This window comes from Cetorhinus maximus, chromosome 14 (assembly GCF_964194155.1).
Source record: "Cetorhinus maximus chromosome 14, sCetMax3.hap1.1, whole genome shotgun sequence".
Classification (NCBI taxonomy): Eukaryota; Metazoa; Chordata; class Chondrichthyes; order Lamniformes; family Cetorhinidae; genus Cetorhinus; species Cetorhinus maximus.
This window is the reverse complement of record NC_135892.1, coordinates 89442356-89460462: the sequence shown is the minus strand read 5'-3', so window position 1 is coordinate 89460462 and position 18107 is coordinate 89442356. Positions and strand designations below refer to the sequence as shown.

Genomic DNA, 18107 nt, shown 5'->3' with positions numbered 1-18107 from the left:
AAGTGCCACCTCCAATTCATTCTGTCAATACTTGTGTAATTGATATTTATTGTGAAACTGTATCACATGTTTCAATCTATAGTATCCCGCACAATTTGCCTTTTTCTATTTTTGCACTTCTTTGTACATGAGCTAGGAATGGGCAATAAATGCTGGCCTAGCCAGCATGGCCCCCAACCCGTGAAAGAATAAAAAAAATGAGCATGCCAAAACTGCACTTCCTTCATTGGGCTTAAATGCTTACATTTCTGAAACATATAGTTTGGATTTTGCATTAAAAATGGTAAGGTTATCAGCGTTCAATTATTAGAGTGAATTGGACAGCAACTTCTTGTGGCCACAAATCACAGTAAAACGGGAGTTGCTGTCCGAGTTGGCCTGCTCCTCTGAAAGCTACTAGTATCACGTCAAGAGACACAGCATAAAAGACAAGGAAACGTGTGATGTTGCTGTAGATCAGTGATACATATACACCAAATTTGACGGAAAAAGTTGGGGCTTTTCCATTCCAATGCAAATATATTTTTTAATGGCACAGTAAATCTTAATCACTGCCAAACAACATCTCTGGCACCGAAAATTAACTTTTACAAGTGTGGAGTCTCGTTTCTTCATATTTTAATTATTGTTGGAGATATTTAATAAATATTTTTTCAACTTTTTCTTTCCATCTCTTTTATCTCTCTCTGGTGACTCCTCTTGGAAAGTGAAAGTACGGATGCAGATTGAGAACAGGATCCCGTTTGGCTGTGACAACCCTCACGTTCAAACAGCTCTTCAAAATTCACAGCACAGATTCATATGTCAAGAACAAGCTCTTGATTGAGATATCCTGGGTTGCTGCCACCTATGAAACTGTATCCCAGCGTGACCCATTGTATTCAGGCCTCGAGATTACTTTTGTTCCTTAATTAAGTTCTGACCGTAATATCACAGTGCTCAAAAATTGGGAATTTAAATAACAAAAGAGGACTCACAGGAATTTTTTCCATTCTGTATAGGATCCACTAATATTTGACTTTGTGAAGTCTATTTAAAGCACATCATTCACCAATAAAAGTTAAAGCGAAGTCACTTAGCTTCATATTCCCTATAAATATGTACAAATATATAGCTGAAATACATGAGTAGAGCTTTCAAAAGTTTTTCAAGTATATAATCTATCGTAAAATCTCTCCATCCTCCTTACCTGAATCAGCCTCGTGAAAATCAGGAAAAGTGAGATGAACAGTGCTTCGCCTCTCGCCTGCTGTGCCCTCAACCACACTACTTGGAACAGTGCTCCTTTTCTCGGTCAGCGCTCCCTCAGCTAGACTGCTATCTTTGTCGCAGTCACTGCAAAAAAAGTGGAGAGATTGAATCAAAGTGGTGATAACGTGATGCCATTCTCTTTGTTTTTAATCCTCTCCTTTACAGGACCATCTTTCCTGCTGGCTTCCAATATCTTGTCTAAGCTGCCATTCTTGTGTGAGCACCGTTGATTCAACGACTGGTGAGGGGAAAAAGAGAAAACCACACAATTGAACCTTACACTGTATCCATTCATGTGCACCTGTTAGCCAGGTTCACTGGGTAGCAAAAGGTATTGGGAATGATTGCTAACTTTTCCCCTGAACATTGACAAAGCTTCCTTACAAGAAGCCAGGCTTGCCAAGAGCGGATCACTGAAACAAAAATGTTACATGTTTATCTGACAGGGGAAGAGTTCAGAAGAAACGCATGAGCAAGGTGTAGCCTTCACTGTAAGGAGCTCACTACTCTTGATGATAGAAACCACGCCACCCGCCCCCCCCCACCAAATAGTTCAGAGCGTGAATTCTCCATCTGCTTCTCAACTGAAACAGGGCCAGTTAACCTCATAAGTATCTATGCTCCAAGCTGTGCTCCACTACAGAGGTGAAAAACCAGTTTTATGAGGAGCTTGACACTGCTATCAGCAGAATCCCTAAATCAGAACATCTTTACCTACTTGGGGATTTCATTGCAAGAACGGGTGCAGACCACGAGGCTTGGCTCTTCTGCCTTGGATATCATGGCCTGGGAAAGATAAATGAGAACGGAGAGAGACTACTTAAGCTTTGCTGCTGCCACAGCTTTGTGCAACTAACATCTTCTGTCAGAACAAACCATACCACAAGGTGTCCCGGAGACATCCAAGATCAGGATATTGGCACCAGCTGGATCAGATCATCACCAGACGTGACTCTCTGAACTATTATTCTCAATACACTCAGCTATTACAGCACTGAGTGTGATGCAGATCATTCCCTGGCTTGCATCAGGGTCAGGATGCAACCCTTGAAGTTTTTTATTTTAAAGCAGAAATGCTGTCCTCGTACCAACATCAGCCATCCTACCTGCCCAGATAAAAATCAATAGTTCCTCAACTCAATTGAATGGTGCTCTCTGGCATTCCCACACAAGAGAGCAGAAGCAAAATGGAGAACGTGGCTTGAGACACCACTTACAATCCCGCATTTTCAGCATATGGGAAGCAAGAGCAGAAAACTGCCCACTAGTTCATGGCTAATGTCACTGTGATGGAACCTGAAGCCATTAATCCTACAAGAGAGATCCAAGCGAGAAGACTCTGAATGCACTAAGAAACAGTCAAAGTAAAGTCCAACAGACTGCTAGACAGTGCGCTATCCAGATGTCCTTTGACACAGGGAATGCTAGGGACATGTATGAAGGGATCAAAAAGGCAACAGGTCCATCAGCAAAGAAAACAGATCCATTGAAAACAAAGACAGGGGAATTCGGAACTGACTGCAATAAAAAGTTGGAGAGATGGATGAAACACTACCTTGAGTTATACTCTAGGGAGAACACTGTCACCAAGGAAGCTCTAGACACACCAGAAAGCCTGCCTGTCATGCCAGAGCTGGATATCAAACCCACAGTGGAGGAGCTCACTATTGGCTCACTTGCCATGGGAAATTGGCACTCCTGCAGCACCTTCATGAACTTCTCTGTCTCTGCTGAAGGGAGGGGGCAGTGCTCCAGGATATGCTTGATGCAAAGATTGTGATCTTGTACAAGAATAAGAGTGATTGCAGTGATTGCAACAACAATCGAGGCCTCTCTCTGCTGAGCATCATGGGAAAAGTATTTGCCCGTGTTTCCCTTTTCAAACTGCAGATCCTGGCTGCATTTACCCTGAATCCCAGTGTCGTATCAGAACCTAAAGATTTGACATGATCATATCAGTCTGGCAGCTGCAAGAGAAATACCACGGACAAAGGAGACCACTATATATTATCTTCATTGATCTCAATAAAGCATTCAACCATTGTGTGAGCAGAGGCAGCCTATTTTAAGCAGCTGGAGAAAACAGGCTGCCTGCCAAAGCTGCTCAATGTAATTTCCTCTTTCCATGACAACATGATTGGTATGGTCAGCAATGACGGGGCAACATCAGAACCAGTTGCGATCTTCAGTGGGGTCAAACAGGGTTGTGTTCTGGCACTGACACTCTTTGGAATATTCTTCCCTTTGCCGCCATCACATGCTTCAGGTCATCTACAAAGGGTGTCTACTTAATACCAGAACCGACAGAAAGTTGTTCAACCTCACTTGCTGGAGATCCAAAACAAATGTGAGCCAGGTCCTCATCAGAGAGTTGCTCTACACTGACAATGCCCTACTAGCATTCCATAAGACCACAGTCCTATCATTTCCAAGCTAAAACTCAAGATCTATCCCCCTAGACACCCCCAGGACATGAACGTCCAAAAGCGTCTTAATGTCTCAAGGCTCAAATAGGGGTCATGAAGGAATCTCTCTCAGAGAAACTCGAGAATCACCTGTGTACAGCAAAAATGGACACTTACTACATTGCGGATGACTGGGCAACCTTCAGGGATAGTGTATCGAATGCTCTAGAGGCTCTTGGCCCTACCTCATGAAAGCATTGATTGGTTTGATGAAAACAATGAGGTAATCCAGAAACTACTGGAGGAGAAACATCGCCTCTACCTCATTGATAAGTCATCACTAACCAAGCACAATGTCTACTGAAATTTCTGGGGGACTGTCCAATCCAAGCTCAGAGAGATGCAAGGCACTCAGCTGAATCAGAGAGCAGACAAACTTCAGTCATATGCAGATGACAAAGAGAGTTTACATTGCTCTGATATTCGACTATGGGCCCCAGTCTACTAGTTCATCACCAATCCTCGGTGCCGATGAATCAACACTGCTCACAGTAAAAAACCCAAATTCTAGAAAGGTGGGCAGAGCACTTGAACCACATCCTCAATCAGACTTCATCCGTCAATAAAGAAGCAATCAACAGGCTACAGGTTGCCATCAACTGCTCTCTTGATGACCCTCCCACGCTATTAGAAATGACGAATGTAATCAAACTCCTGTGTAGCAGAAAAGCTCCAGGAACTGAGGCAATCCCAGCTGAGGTCTACATGGCTGCAGGTCAACGCCTGGTCCAGTAGCTCACTGAACTCTTTCAGTCTATGTGGGAGCAAGGAAATATCCCGCAAGAATACAAAGATGCCTCCATTGCCCACCTGTACAAGTGGAAAGGAACTCAGCAATCTTGTGACAATCATAGGGGAATCTCACATCTTCACCAGAATCCCTCTGAACCACTTAGTGCAACACCTCAAACAGGATCTGTTGCCAAAGCATCACTGCAGTTTAAGAAAACCACTGATAGGGTGTTTGCAGTTTGACAGCTCCAGGAAAATACCAAGAAGAGAATATGGACCTCTACACTGACCAAGGCCTTTGACACAGTCAGCCGTGAGGACCATTGGTAGGCGATGGAGAAATTTGGCACGCTCACGCTGGTCCTGGATGATAGTGAGTCTTCTAACCTATTCTCAGTCATTAATGGAGTTAAGTAGGGCCATGTGCTAATGCCAACTCTCAGCATGTTTTTCTCCATGCTCTCCAATGCCTTCCCTGATGGTGATCCCAGCATTGAAATCAGATATCGCATGGAAACAAAGCTGCTCAATCTGAGACAACAAAAGGGAAAGACCAAGGTCTCCAAGGACATACTTCGCAATTTCCTGTTTGTCGATGACTGTGCCCTAGCTATTAGTTCAGAGCTGGATATTCAGTGCACCATGGACTTGTTCTCCAAATGCATGCGACAACTTTGGCCTTACGATCAACATGAAAAAAACCGAAATAATGTACCAGCTTGGTCTGGGAAAGCCCTATCTCAAGCTCAAGGTTTCAGTCCATGACCAGAACCTGTCAGCAGTGGGTAAGTTCACATATCTCGGCAGAACACTCTCTCGCGCTGTCTATATTGGTTAAGCGACACATATGAGAATTGCCAAAGCAAGGTTGCCTCCAGCAGACTTCGGACATCAGTCTGGGAACAAAGGGAAGTCTGTCTACCAAACAAAATCTGTAGAGCAATCATCCTACCCACTCTGCTCTAAGCATGCGAGGCTTGGTCTGTGCATCAGCATCATGCCAAGAAGTTCAACCACTTTCACTTGAGCTGCCTTTGGAAGCTTCTGAAGGTCAGATAGCAGGACAAAGTAACAGACACACCCAAGCTGGCATGACAAGCATCCACGTCATACTAAGAAAATCACAACGGTGTTGGGCTGGTCATGTAGCCAGAATGTCTGACACATGCTCACCAAAGTAAATCTTCTCTGAAGAGCTTGCGCCTGGGATGCACTGTAATGGTAGTCAAAGGAAGCACCACAAGGACACTCTGAAGTTTTCACTTAGGCGTTTTAATATTGACTTACCCAGGAAGTTCACCCGAGATCACAGCATTTGGCACAACCAAATAAAAAAGTTGCGGCCTTCTTCGAAAGCAAGTGCATACCAGAGGCAGAGAGAAAACGCAAGGAGAGGAAATCTTGAGCCAGCAACTCATCCAAAACTCAATCATCTGTGGTACTCTGTCCTATTTGCAGCAGAAACTTCTGAGTGGCCTTAGCAGTCACCTTAGCAGTCCAGAATCCCAGCAAACACCACAGATGATGAACATGGTCACCATCGCCTTGAAGGATGAACAAGAGACATGAGCAGAGCCTTCCATATCGAGGAATACTTTCAGTGGCAAATGGACAAACTCTCTCATGCTTGAAGAGTTTGACCATCAGCAGCAGGAAGACAAATGTCATGTTCCAGGATGTTGCCATACTGCCCTCTATCAACATTGACAATATGACACTGGAGGCGGTTTCACAATCACTAGCAATCTGTCACTTGATGGTGAAATCAACTCATGCATCACAAAGGCTGGAGCTGTTATGTCTAATCTGAGTAAGAGAATGTGAAACAACAACAACCTGACTGAGAACACGAAACTGCTAATCTACCAACCCTGCATCCTCAGTGCACTCTTCTATAGTGGTGAGACCTGGATAACACATGCTAGGCAGGGGAAAAGGCTGAACAGTTCAAACCTTGGCTGTCTCAGACATATCCTTGGCATCTCTTGGCAGGACAAAGTCACCAACTCAGAGGTCCTGGAGTGTGCTAATTTCATCAGCATACATTCATTGCTAAGCCAACAGCGTTTGCACGGCTTGGCTACATGCATCAGATGGAAGACAGCCATATATCCATTCTGTACAGTGAACTGACCACTGGATCACAACCTCCTGGGCGTCCATACATCCACTACAAGGACACCTGCAAGCGAGATATGAAGATGGCGGACATTGACACTGACAACTGGGAGACAGTCACTGATGGTTGTGACCTCTGGAGGCTGACTGTTCGGAAGGGCATTGGAAGAGGCAAGCAGAAACGAAAAACTCAGCTGGCCAAGAAGAGGGTCCAGAGAAAACAGAGGCCAGCAACTCATGCACCTTCTTAGCTTATGTCTTCATCTGCAGCAAATGCAGCAGACTGCCATGCCAGAGTGGGGGCTCCTGTACCACACCAGGCGATGCTTAATACAGAGCTGACTGCCACAGCGCAAACCACCATCCTACGAGACACAAGGCTGCCACCACCACCACAACAAAATAGTTTGCTTTGAAGGGAAAGGCTTCAAAGTTATCTCATTTTAAGAAATCCAAGAATATAAGCAGTCAATTATCTATTTTATGCTTGTAATCCCCCTCCAAAGGAGTTTAAAAGCCCAAAGTTAAATACAGGTGCTAGATGTTCCATGCACTCAGAACCAGAAAGACAAAAAGTTACCTTGCAGAGCTTTTAAAATGTTAAGTACAGAAGAATATGGTCATCACACTTTAGCAGGTGAGAAAAGTCTAGTGAATGGTTAAGTCTGTCCAAAATATCTGCCGTGCTTATTGTGTTGTAAGGAATGCCTTTGCAATTGACTTCTAAGATGATGGGATTGGTCATCGCTAATTGCCCTGTACAGATGGCTGCCTGTCTTATAAACAGGGGACTGAATGTTTGCTAGTGGGTCAACACATCAAGGCTTTCTTTGGAAAAGAAGTCTTAGTGAACTATCCGTATTCCTTAGAAGCAGGGATCAGCAGAAGTGAATAAATGAAGGAGTGTCCAAGGAGAACATGGCAGTAACTACACAGTGAGTTTCCTCCTCTTATTTCTATACTGTGCATAGTCCTTACCAGCCACAGGAATGTAATTTTAAAGGCCTCCTCACTGTTGCCAAATATTAATATATTTCTTGCAGTGATAATGCTGTTATCACTTAGGTAGTTGACACTCTTTAGAAAGATAAAACAGGGGTTCCTGGTAGTGTGTCAACCTTTGCATGAATTCCTCTCGCAGGGAAGTTTGAAAACCTCTGCCTTAGTTAAAACTGCCTTCTAAAGTCAATGGCTTCTGGAAAAGAAACAGGTGCTGTGGTCTCCGATGCTGATATCTGGAGTCAGGGTGAGATGATAGATAGCGAGATTCGCATGTTAAATTTGATAGCTATCCACAATGACAAAAATAAATTGCTGTAAACTTTCTGATATGACTGTGACGGATTTGGTTCCCAGGATGTGAAACATATTGGCACAAAAACTGCAATCAAAGTAATGGTGAGGTTAAGAGGGCTTGCCATTATTTATGCGCAAATTCCACAGCAAATTCAGGCAGGTGCAGGTGCACCACTGCACGCAGGAATCCAAAAATTGCAGGTGAAGATGTTCTGCTCCACTGCTAGCTTTGCAAAAACAGAATCCCATATTTCTGGTTCCCCATTCACATGTATTGAACGGTGTGAAGTTGTCATAATTGTATGGTGGAAACAAAGTAAACTCGCCACAGAAAGGTGAAGCTAAGCCATTTTAAGTCTAAGATAAAAACAAAATACTGCGAATGCTGGAAATCTGAAACAAAAACAGAAAATGCTGGAAAAACTCAGCAGGTCTGACAGCATCTGTGGAGAGAGAAAAACAAAGTTGATGTTTCGAATCTACAGACTTGAAGAAGGGTCATACGGACTTGAAACGTTAATTTTGTTTTTCTCTCTCCACAGATGCTGTCAGACCTGCTGAGTTTTTCCAGCATTTTCTGTTTCCATTTTAAGTCTAACTATTTTTTTAGTGACGTAATAAGCGTTAACTGCTGTCAGTAAACCTTTTTGGTACTGAAAATTAACTATTATAAGGGTGTAGTTTCATTCCTTCAGGATTTAATGGTTGCTAGAGATAACTTTTAAATTTATTTATTTTTTCTTTTTTTGTCTCTTTTTTCAGTCTCTCTCTTTATTTGATCTTTCCCATGCTTGATTCAACATTGAATGCACCATTCTAGCTTAGGTTCTTGTTCAGACTTTGCACTGTTAATTTCACAATCCATCAACCTGATTGGATAAGGAAATACATTTTCTTGCCCTGTTCGCCTACATTCCAGGTGCTCTGTAGAAACTGTTGTGATGTTTCCATCTCACACTTCCAACAACTTGTAGGGCAAAATATCATCTGGCAGAATTTTACGCCCCACTGGTGGGCACGTGCCCGACCCAATTGAGCACAAAATAGCGCGAGGAGACATCGGGCGAGCGTCCAGACATCATCCCGTGTTCACGTGATATTTCGCTCAGAGGGCACGCGCAAAAGTCAGAAGTGCACCCGCCGACAACTAAGAGGGCAATTAAACCTATTAACGGCGCAATTGTCTCTGATTTTTTTGTGGCCCGTCCAACCTTACAATTGGCGGGCGGGCGAATCCGCAAGGCGGGCTTTGCATTTTTCATCAAACCTCATCCAAGGGCAGGATGAGGTTTCCGTTATTAAATAACATTTTTAAAAAATCAGTGGACAGCATCTTTATCATCTATATGTTCAGTACCTGGTTGTGATGCTTGGGGATTTTTTTTCTGGTTTTCAAAACTTTATTTCATGGTTATTGGGTCTGCAGCTGCCTGAGGTAGCTCTCTGCCTTCAGGGAGCTTTCTCTCAGCGCTCGCCCGTGCCCCTGTTGATGTCATCGCCCGCCCTCCTCCCGCCCCAATCCTGGCAGCGCTGAGCTTTTCGGTGTGTGCTTCATGCTGTCTGACCATTAATTGGCCAGCAAGCATGAAATCGCGGTTGGGGGCCGATCGCGGTTGGCAGTCCACTTCCCCGACCCTCGAATCGCGCCTGCCCGCCAAGCTGAAAAATCAGGCCATGAAGATTAAATGGGAAAGGGAAGATCTGCCTAAAAGCAGGCACCATTCATTAGCCTGTCAGGGCAATCCTTGGGCCATTCATAGCAATATTAATAAGGGGCCAAATCCAGCCAATGAAAGGGCTCCCAATAATGGAACTGCTGAGCCGAGTTGTATTCTCAGAATAATGGTAAACTTTTAAGTGTGGTGTAGCAGGAAGCATCAGCCAGCTGACTTCATAAAGGAAATAGGTCAGCATAGGTTACTGCTGTGTCGTCCAACATTTACAAAGTCTTGTTCCCTGAAAGTACAAGATATATTGTGCATATCAATTGGCACATACATGTTTTCAAAATGTGTGTGGTGGAGGGGTAAGATAGTCAACCAGGGTTCTGACTCTTGATCACCATCCAGTGAGCTCCAGGTAAAAATCTACACTAGCATTAGGAGTTCAATACCATGCATTCATGCCCATGTCTCCATTATTTAGCTATTGTACCATATATTCTGCTCCATATGAAGGTGGCAGGATTTTTCCTACTCTGCATTTTTTTTTCTGGCTTGTAATGGAGGTCACAAGTAACTAGTATAATTCAACTAGTTGATGCAGTAACACCCGCATTCAAAGTTGAAGAACCGATGTAATTGCTGTGTGTTTACTGACTGAAAACCAAAAGGGATCACCTTGAAATGTTACTATTTACTTTCAGAAACTATGTTACGGTCATAATGCAGGCCTGTGACAAAAACAAAGCATTTTCATCTATGGTATGTTATTTTAATCTGATTAATACAAATCATTGCAGGAAGAGAGATTCAAGTTTTTAAAGGTTGCAACCATGAATCAAAAAAGTGGTTAAAATTCCAATGTAAGTGGAGTGTAGAGCCATTCGTGTTAATCTGGCTAGCTGCACAAATTTGCATACATCAAGATCCCGCAAACAGCAATGATCTTTCAAAAGGTTATCGACCAGGAGGGCTTCTCTCTCCAGAGATGCTGCCTGACCTGCTGAGTCTTTTCCACCATTTTCTGCTTTTCTTTCAAATTTTCAGCATCCAAAGTAATTTGTTTTTGTTTTGGGTGAATATATAGTTACGTTGTGCCTATTTCAGATCTAATGGGCTGCTGACCTGCATGCTCTACTTCATTGCATATTGCAGTAGAATGCCTTATATACGTCAAAGTATTGTAACACATTCACAAGCCACGTTACAAACCTAGTAATTGATTAAAACTGATTTTGCTTCAAAGGATACTAGAGGTTTGCCTTTACTGTGAGGTACCAGTGACAGGGCCTACCTGAAGTGTGATGTGTGTTTTGTCTGCCACACGTTTAACATGTGTTTGCAGGTTTCAAGAGCTTCCTCGGGTCCTTTGTGAACTGCCTCAAGTTTGACTTTAGTGTGAAGTAAACTACAAAAAGAGAAATTAAAACAAAAGTATTAATTACTTGCATGGAATGTATTATCACCAAACACATTTTCTTGTGATCCACTTTAGTCAAGTGGAACAGAAAAATAGTGGAGACACATTTATTATACAATTTAAATTATTCCAAGTAGGAAAGGGTGGTGCAGTGAATTAGGTAATGGCTGTTTATCTTTGGAAACTGAGTTCAAATCCTGCCCAAACTGGCGGGATGAAATTCTCCCCTCTTATTTGTCGAGTGATTGGAGAAGGCATGGGCAGACAGCATAAAATAATTAGCATCACGTGCAACCATATTTACTCAAACATCTGAGGATAGTCCCATTTGTAGCCTAACAAAGAAGAAAGTCATGCTCAGTGGAAGTTGCAGTAATATTCCATTGTAAGCTGTAATAATGGTCCATGGAAATAATATAAAAGCCATGAATATAAATGACCATGTCCCAAAAAAGTAGATATAGTGGATTATAATAGGCAGGATGTTAGGAAAATGTCAAACATTTTTATTCTTTATATTATACACAGAAAAGGTAACCATTTTCTTTCACATAACAAGAGTGCCCATTCAGGACAGTACACAATTAGAAAGTTTTGGCTTGTAAGCAGTTAGCTTATCGTTGCAGTAAACTGCTGGGTGCACTATAGGACCTAAATCTAGTGCCAATTCAAGAATAAACCACACTTTGAGTGACAAATGTTTTAGAAGGATGGCTTTTTCATTAGTGATGCATTCATATGGACTCTCTATTTGTGAAAAGACCATAAAAATGTGCATTATATCAGAACTTTGTAGCATATAAGGTGTGTTACAAATGGAATACATTGGATTTTAATGGGCGGTAAGGGTTCACTTAAACAGCCATATGGAACTTATACAGTCACCCGTAGCTGACCCATTTGTCCCTGGTTGGCAAACCTAAGCCATGAGGCTAACTGGAGGAATGCCTGTTGGCTCCAGCTGTCAAGCGGAGGATTGCTGAATTGGCTGCAACTGAGTAGAATTGGCTGAAACTCAGTAGAATACAATCTCTGGTGCAAAGATCCTCTTCAATTCAGAGCCAAAGCTTATCCCTCAAACACCTGTCCACATCAAGAAGGGACCAAATATTTAAGCTTTGACTACCACAGCAAAACGGTGCCAACCCTACCCACAAAAAATCACGGGTTAGTCCAATTAGCTTTGAAATTAATTTTCGGGCCAACAAATGAACCTGCCATGGCTCAGTGTGCTCATCCTATCTTGTGTGCATACTAATATAAGGATGAAGGTAGTGCCCAAACCAATTCCTCACACATATCAGGACAGAACATCCACTGTTCTGAGTGTAACCTATTTATTTGCCATGACACTCATTGTCGCAACTGCACCTAGAAAAACATTTAAGAAATTCACACATGTTGACAGCCTTTTAAAAATTAAACTGCTAGAATCTATAAACCATTTCTGCTGCATTCCACAATCTGAATTAAATTACACAGAAGAGGAGGCAACGCCAGTGAATAGTTATATTTACTATCTGTAATTTAGGTCTGTCCCCTCACACTTCACTAGTGATTTGTAGATGCACATAGATTACATAATTTGAGTTGTGACTGCATAAAAATAAAATATTAGTACAGGATGAATTAGCATCAAACAAAACTTATTAGATGGAATTCCCCCTCCCCCAACCTCCTTGTCCCATTCTATGCAATGAATGGACAGAATAGACTCTCAGATACAGCAGTTAACTGGCACTTGATGTTTCAAAAGTTATTTTATGCTCATGAACACATCAAAGTGTGCCTAGCAGTCTACAGCAACAATAATTGTATGCAAGTTACTGATTCTTCACTCTTAGTGAAAAGGGACTTGCCACATTTTGTTTTGTCATTTAACATATTTAAGTAGAGTTGGATGAATAGCTAGTTAAAATAAGAACTGAAGGATTCAAGGATAGATATGAATGATGGATTGATGTGTGAAGCACTAGGACCCTCAAGCTTCTGGAAACATAAATGTTACACCAAGGAAAGGAGGGATATATAATTTAGGACCAGGCTTTATCACAGGTGATCTGGATTCCTGATCAATTTTATCATGTATAAGGGTGAGGGAAGGAAAAAAACCTGTGGAATTTTCCCTCAGGAGATTAGATGATTTGGAAGAGTTCAACATAAAGACTTGTCAATGTTATTCTCACAGTAATGCTCAATGCCATGGAGGGGATGGATGTCAATTGAGACCTGCTCCATTCCCAATCTTTGCTAAATTGAGTGTAGACTGAACATCTCCCAGTTGAACAGACAGAAAACAGGAGGGGAAAGCCCTGCTTGGATGATCACTGGTACTTCCTGGTGTCCAGCCATTGCACATTGCCAATAGCCCGAGAGCAATTCATACTCCATCTCTCCTGGCTGTAGAGGTGTGTTTTAGGTAGTCGAAGAGAAAAATACAAAATAAGGAACAGTTCATCATCCAATACCTCCCATGCAATACAAATTAAAAACTGGGGGCAAATATTTAATAAATAATTGAAAAAAAAACTGAATAGATTAAAGAACACAAATACAGCATTACTGAAAGCACAACTCTGCCTTGCTTCCAATTATAGCTTAATTCTAGTGTGCTCCCAGGAACCATAATTCTCTTCACATGAGGAAAAGGAGGACACAATAAGCAGTACAGGCAAGGCTAGAATTTTATGAAATGAAGAAACTGAAAATCATTATTGTAATTTAAAAAATGGCAATGAATAAAATAATGACTGAAGCGGAACATATCTCCAGGTTCAGATGTTTTCACTAAGGTGAGGTATAATAATTAGGAATGCAAATAGTCATTTGGTAGTACAGAACTTCAGTATTGCTGAAAAAAGACATTTTGTCAAAGCTTTTCATCTTGCACTCATAAGGACAATCACAAGAATACCAATGTCAGGGGAAACAACAATTTTATACCATATGAAAAGAGAGTGCTGATTGGTTGGCAAGAGGGCTATGACTGGTAGAGGCATTGCCATCAAACAGCATGTCCCTTCTGCTGTTCACAACGGGCAAGGTACAGACCTTGGTACAGGCCTGGAAAAGGCACAAGCCTGTGCTTGGAAAACTCAAAACACAGAGTCCAACATTAGATGTGATTGCGCGATTGGATGACATTTGCTAAATAGTCCCCAGTATGCTAAAAATTACACTGACAGCTAATTTAAGATTGTCAGTCGTGTTCGTAGTGTGGTGCATTTGCGTGTAATGGAAGCTGCATATATTAATACACAGGGCAAAGAACATGTACACATCTTGCAGCTGTTTCAGTTAAACAAAATAAGTGATAGGAATCCATTCCTCAGGACAATGCCTTGACCAATCAGAGTCAAGCTGCCTGGTTTAAATTTCAAAAAAAATGCTTGGCAGTTAACTGTCAGCCAGCATTAACTTGTGCATTCTCCTCTACCAATCACAGCCCACTTGCCAACCAATCAGCACTCTCTTCTCATACAGTATAAAGTTGCTGTTTCCCCTGACATTGGTATTCTTGCAATTGTCCTGATGAGTGCAAGATGAAAAGCTTTGACAAACGTCTTTTATCAGCAATACTCAAATTAAGAATGCATTAGTTATAACCTTCCAAAACTCCTCAGATTCAGGGATAGTGCTGGAGCATTGGGAAGTGGCAAAAATTGCATATTTTTCAAAAAGCAAGAAGAGACAAAGTTAAACAAGGTACCTAAAAATGAGATAATATCCTCATGTTTCAAAGGGGTGCCTTAAGAATGTGAAGAAAATGTAAAGAATCCAGATTAAAGTGATAGTTAACAAAATAGCAGAAGGATCAGGAAACAGAAAATACTGCAAATTCACAGCTGGTCCGTCAGTATCTAAAAAGGAGAAAAAGCCCTTTTTTGCAACTCTCTCTTTTTAGATTCTAATGGGCTGACTGTGCATTTGCAGCACTTTCAGTTTTTATTTTAAATAAGCAAGTATTTCTGCATTAAAATGTGTATGTGCACTACAGTTGTGCTCTGTGAATAGCCAATCTATTCACAATGAATTAAACTGAGTGAAAGAATGAATGAATGAGAGTCGCCGAAGTCCCAGAGGACCATAGGCTGCTCTCTCATTAGAGGGAGACGACTGGTGGTGAGTTTAACCTAAGGGTCATCACACCTCAGGCGAGGGGTGAGGTTGATAAGGCAGGGACTTCATGGACAACCTCAGCTGGTACGGAAATTGAACCCGCGCTGTTGGCATCACTCTGCATCACAAACCAGCCGTCCAGCCAACTGACCCCAATTAAATCGAGTACTGGACTGGTTACTATGCAAGGATCACTGAGTGTTACATTCAGTCATATGTTCTAAAATGTATGGAATTGAGCACAACAGCTGAGACAAGAATGTGGGGAATGTGATCGGAATGATACTCCTCACCGCAGCAAGTTGCAGCCGGCTTTTTTTTTCATTTCACAGATGCCAGTACTGGAGTGGCAGTGGTACTGAAAAATCTGAGCTCATCAGGTAAAATAAGTTTCTAGAAAACAAGGAAGCATAAAGCTCAGGATCAAAACTACCAACCTGGAAAATACTCCTGCAACACTTGAGCACGACTGTAGCTTGTGTACATCTGTGCTCTTCAAGAATTTCTGGGCGGAATCTTCTGCCCCCGCAGGAGGTGAGGAAGGAGGCTGGGGGGGGGCAGGTGCTGAAAATTAAGTGGGTTGGCATCGGGGCCGATACCTGACACCTTCCCACCCCCACTTGAGACCCTAAGAGGCCAATTAGCAACCACTAAAGGACCTCTTCCCATCTCTGCTGAAATTTTCGCAGCTCCAGGCTGACCTGCCGACATGCAGCCTGCGTGACTGGTAAAACTGTGCGGGCTGCATGTCAACAGGAAAGGGAGTGGGAGGGGGTCCCTCAAATCTGTGCGTGATTGAGGGTGTGGACATCAGGCAGAGGGGCAGCTGCTGACAGCCACTCATCCTGCTCTTGCTGCTGACCCCCATGGCCTCCCTCTCCCTGCGACCCCTACCACGCAAGACTCGTACCCGACCCCCCTCCTCCCCCCACACTGCAACAGCGCTTACCCTTTTTGTGGGTCACTCCACAATCCTGGGACTCTGGGTGGGGGCGTGGGGGTTTGTTCCAGCAGCAGCCACGGCCTCAGATTAGCCGGCTGCTCTAGGTGGGCGGGGCATCATATCCTAGGGTCCTCAATCGGTAGGGAGACCCATCGCTGTCCATTTAATTGCCTGATGGGCAGAAGAAACAGTGGGCCTTCCTCCTAAGAGTCAGCATGAGCATCTCGTCGCTTTATCAGGCAGCGTGTGAGATACCGAAAATGAAAGATTCCACTCTAACGTCTAAAAGATAGTGTTAGCTGCTCAAAGGCATATGGTGTTATCAATGCAAAAATGTATTTTCTCTTAACATATAGCAACAGAATATGTGAGTGGATCACAGAAACATGATAAGACACAATTCTGGTAATTTTAGGGATACCCACCTATACACAGCCTCTAGATTCCTTTATGGTCTGGGATTCCAAGACAGAAGAAAGAAATGGGATTTATAAATTTAAAAAAAAATATATATATATAGAAATGCAACTGGGGAGTCAATAACTTGACAACTAAGTTCCCTGCTGGATAAATGCTGCAGATGACAACCCCTGCTCCATTTTCCTTTGTCCTCCATCACTATACTACCTGGAGGAAAATGCAGACTGCTATGTCAGCCCTGTTTGTCGTAACTGGCTGAAAGCGGTCACAGCATCGCCTCTGGGGCAATAAAAAGTATCAATTTACTTCAAGTTGCATAATGCCACCTGTTGGAGGAATGAAGGATATCAGGTGTTACAATTACAGCACTAGCACTGGTTTGCATTCCAACATTGCTAACTCAAGAATTATGTATATATCATAATGGATCTTTTATGGCATGACATGTGGGAAGATGGTGAATATAATCTCTCTCGTTACTATTGTCTTGATGTTGCTGTTTCTCTTTTCTTTGCCTCTTTTCCCTTTTTTGCTTCTGTCTCTACCTAGTCTGCTTTTCTTCCTGACTTGTCCTTTTTTCTGCTTTTCTTCCTGACTTCTCCTCCTCTTTCAGAGAGTTAGTGGGTATATTGGCTAGAAGCGGTGGAAGGAGCCACTGAGAGCTGCAGTTATATTTTCAGGTTGAGCGGAAAACGTGCTGTTGTCCTCAGTATCTTCCTTCCCACCTCCTCCCTATATTATACTTATGCTTCCACTACTCATACTCCCATTGTGTACTCAATCAGTTTGCCTTTCACTACGTCTTCCCATTCCTCATTCCTATCACTGCTTCAAATCATTCATATTACTACCTCAACTCCTACTGCTCTCTCAATCCTCACATTGCCCCATCCCTTGCTCCACTGTTACTTGTCTCACCATTAACCCTCCATCCAAACATCCCTTACTTCTCCAAGGGTAAGCAGCCAGAGAGCAGAAGCCACATAATCTCCTAATGTACTATCTGATCCCGTTTCCCTCAAAGTGGTTTTGAATGCTTTCTGTATGTCTTACTGCAGTTATACAAGGCCTTGGTGAGACCACACCTGGAGTATTGGTGCAGTTCTGGTCTCCCTACCTAAGAAAGGATATACTTGCCATAGAGGGAGCGCAGCAAAGGTTCACTATGCTGATACCGGGGATGGCAGGACTGTCATATGAGGAGAGATTGGTTTGACTGGGCCTGTATTCACTAGAGTTTAGAAGAATGAGAGGGGATCTGATTGAAACGTATAAAATTCTAACAGGGCTAGACAGACTAGATGCAGGGAGGATGTTTCCCCTGGTTGGGGAGTCTAGAACCAGGGACCACAGTCTCAGGATATGGGGCAGGCCATTTAGGACTGAGATGAGGAAAAATGTCTTCACTCAGAGGGTGGTCAACCTGTGGAATTCTCTACCACAGAAGGCTGTGGAGGCTGGGTCACTGAGTATATTCAAAAAAATTGATAATTTTTTGGACATTTGGGGCATCAAAGGGTATGGAGAGAAAGCGGGAATATGGCCTTGAGATAGAGGCTCAGCCATGATCATATTGAATGGCGGAGCAGACTCGAAGGGCCAAATGGCCTACTCCTGCTCCTAGTTTCTATGTTTCTTTCAAAATTCAACTTGTTTCCTTTAAAAGGAGCTCAAATTAGGAT

The 18107-nt window shown here is 42.7% G+C and overlaps 1 protein-coding gene across 5 annotated transcripts in view; it reads right to left on the bottom strand.

The window, feature by feature from the left end:
* Positions 1–18107, bottom strand: part of LOC144689807 (tetratricopeptide repeat protein 7A-like) — a 324990-nt gene that overhangs the window by 112796 nt on the left and 194087 nt on the right. For all 5 annotated transcript variants that reach the window (XM_078557204.1, XM_078557205.1, XM_078557206.1 and 2 more), the window contains 2 exons: positions 10818–10931; positions 1190–1335 (listed from right to left, as the gene is read on the bottom strand). In XM_078557204.1, coding sequence (XP_078413330.1) covers positions 1190–1335; positions 10818–10931 — 260 coding nt within the window. The remainder of the gene's footprint in view (positions 1–1189; positions 1336–10817; positions 10932–18107) is intronic.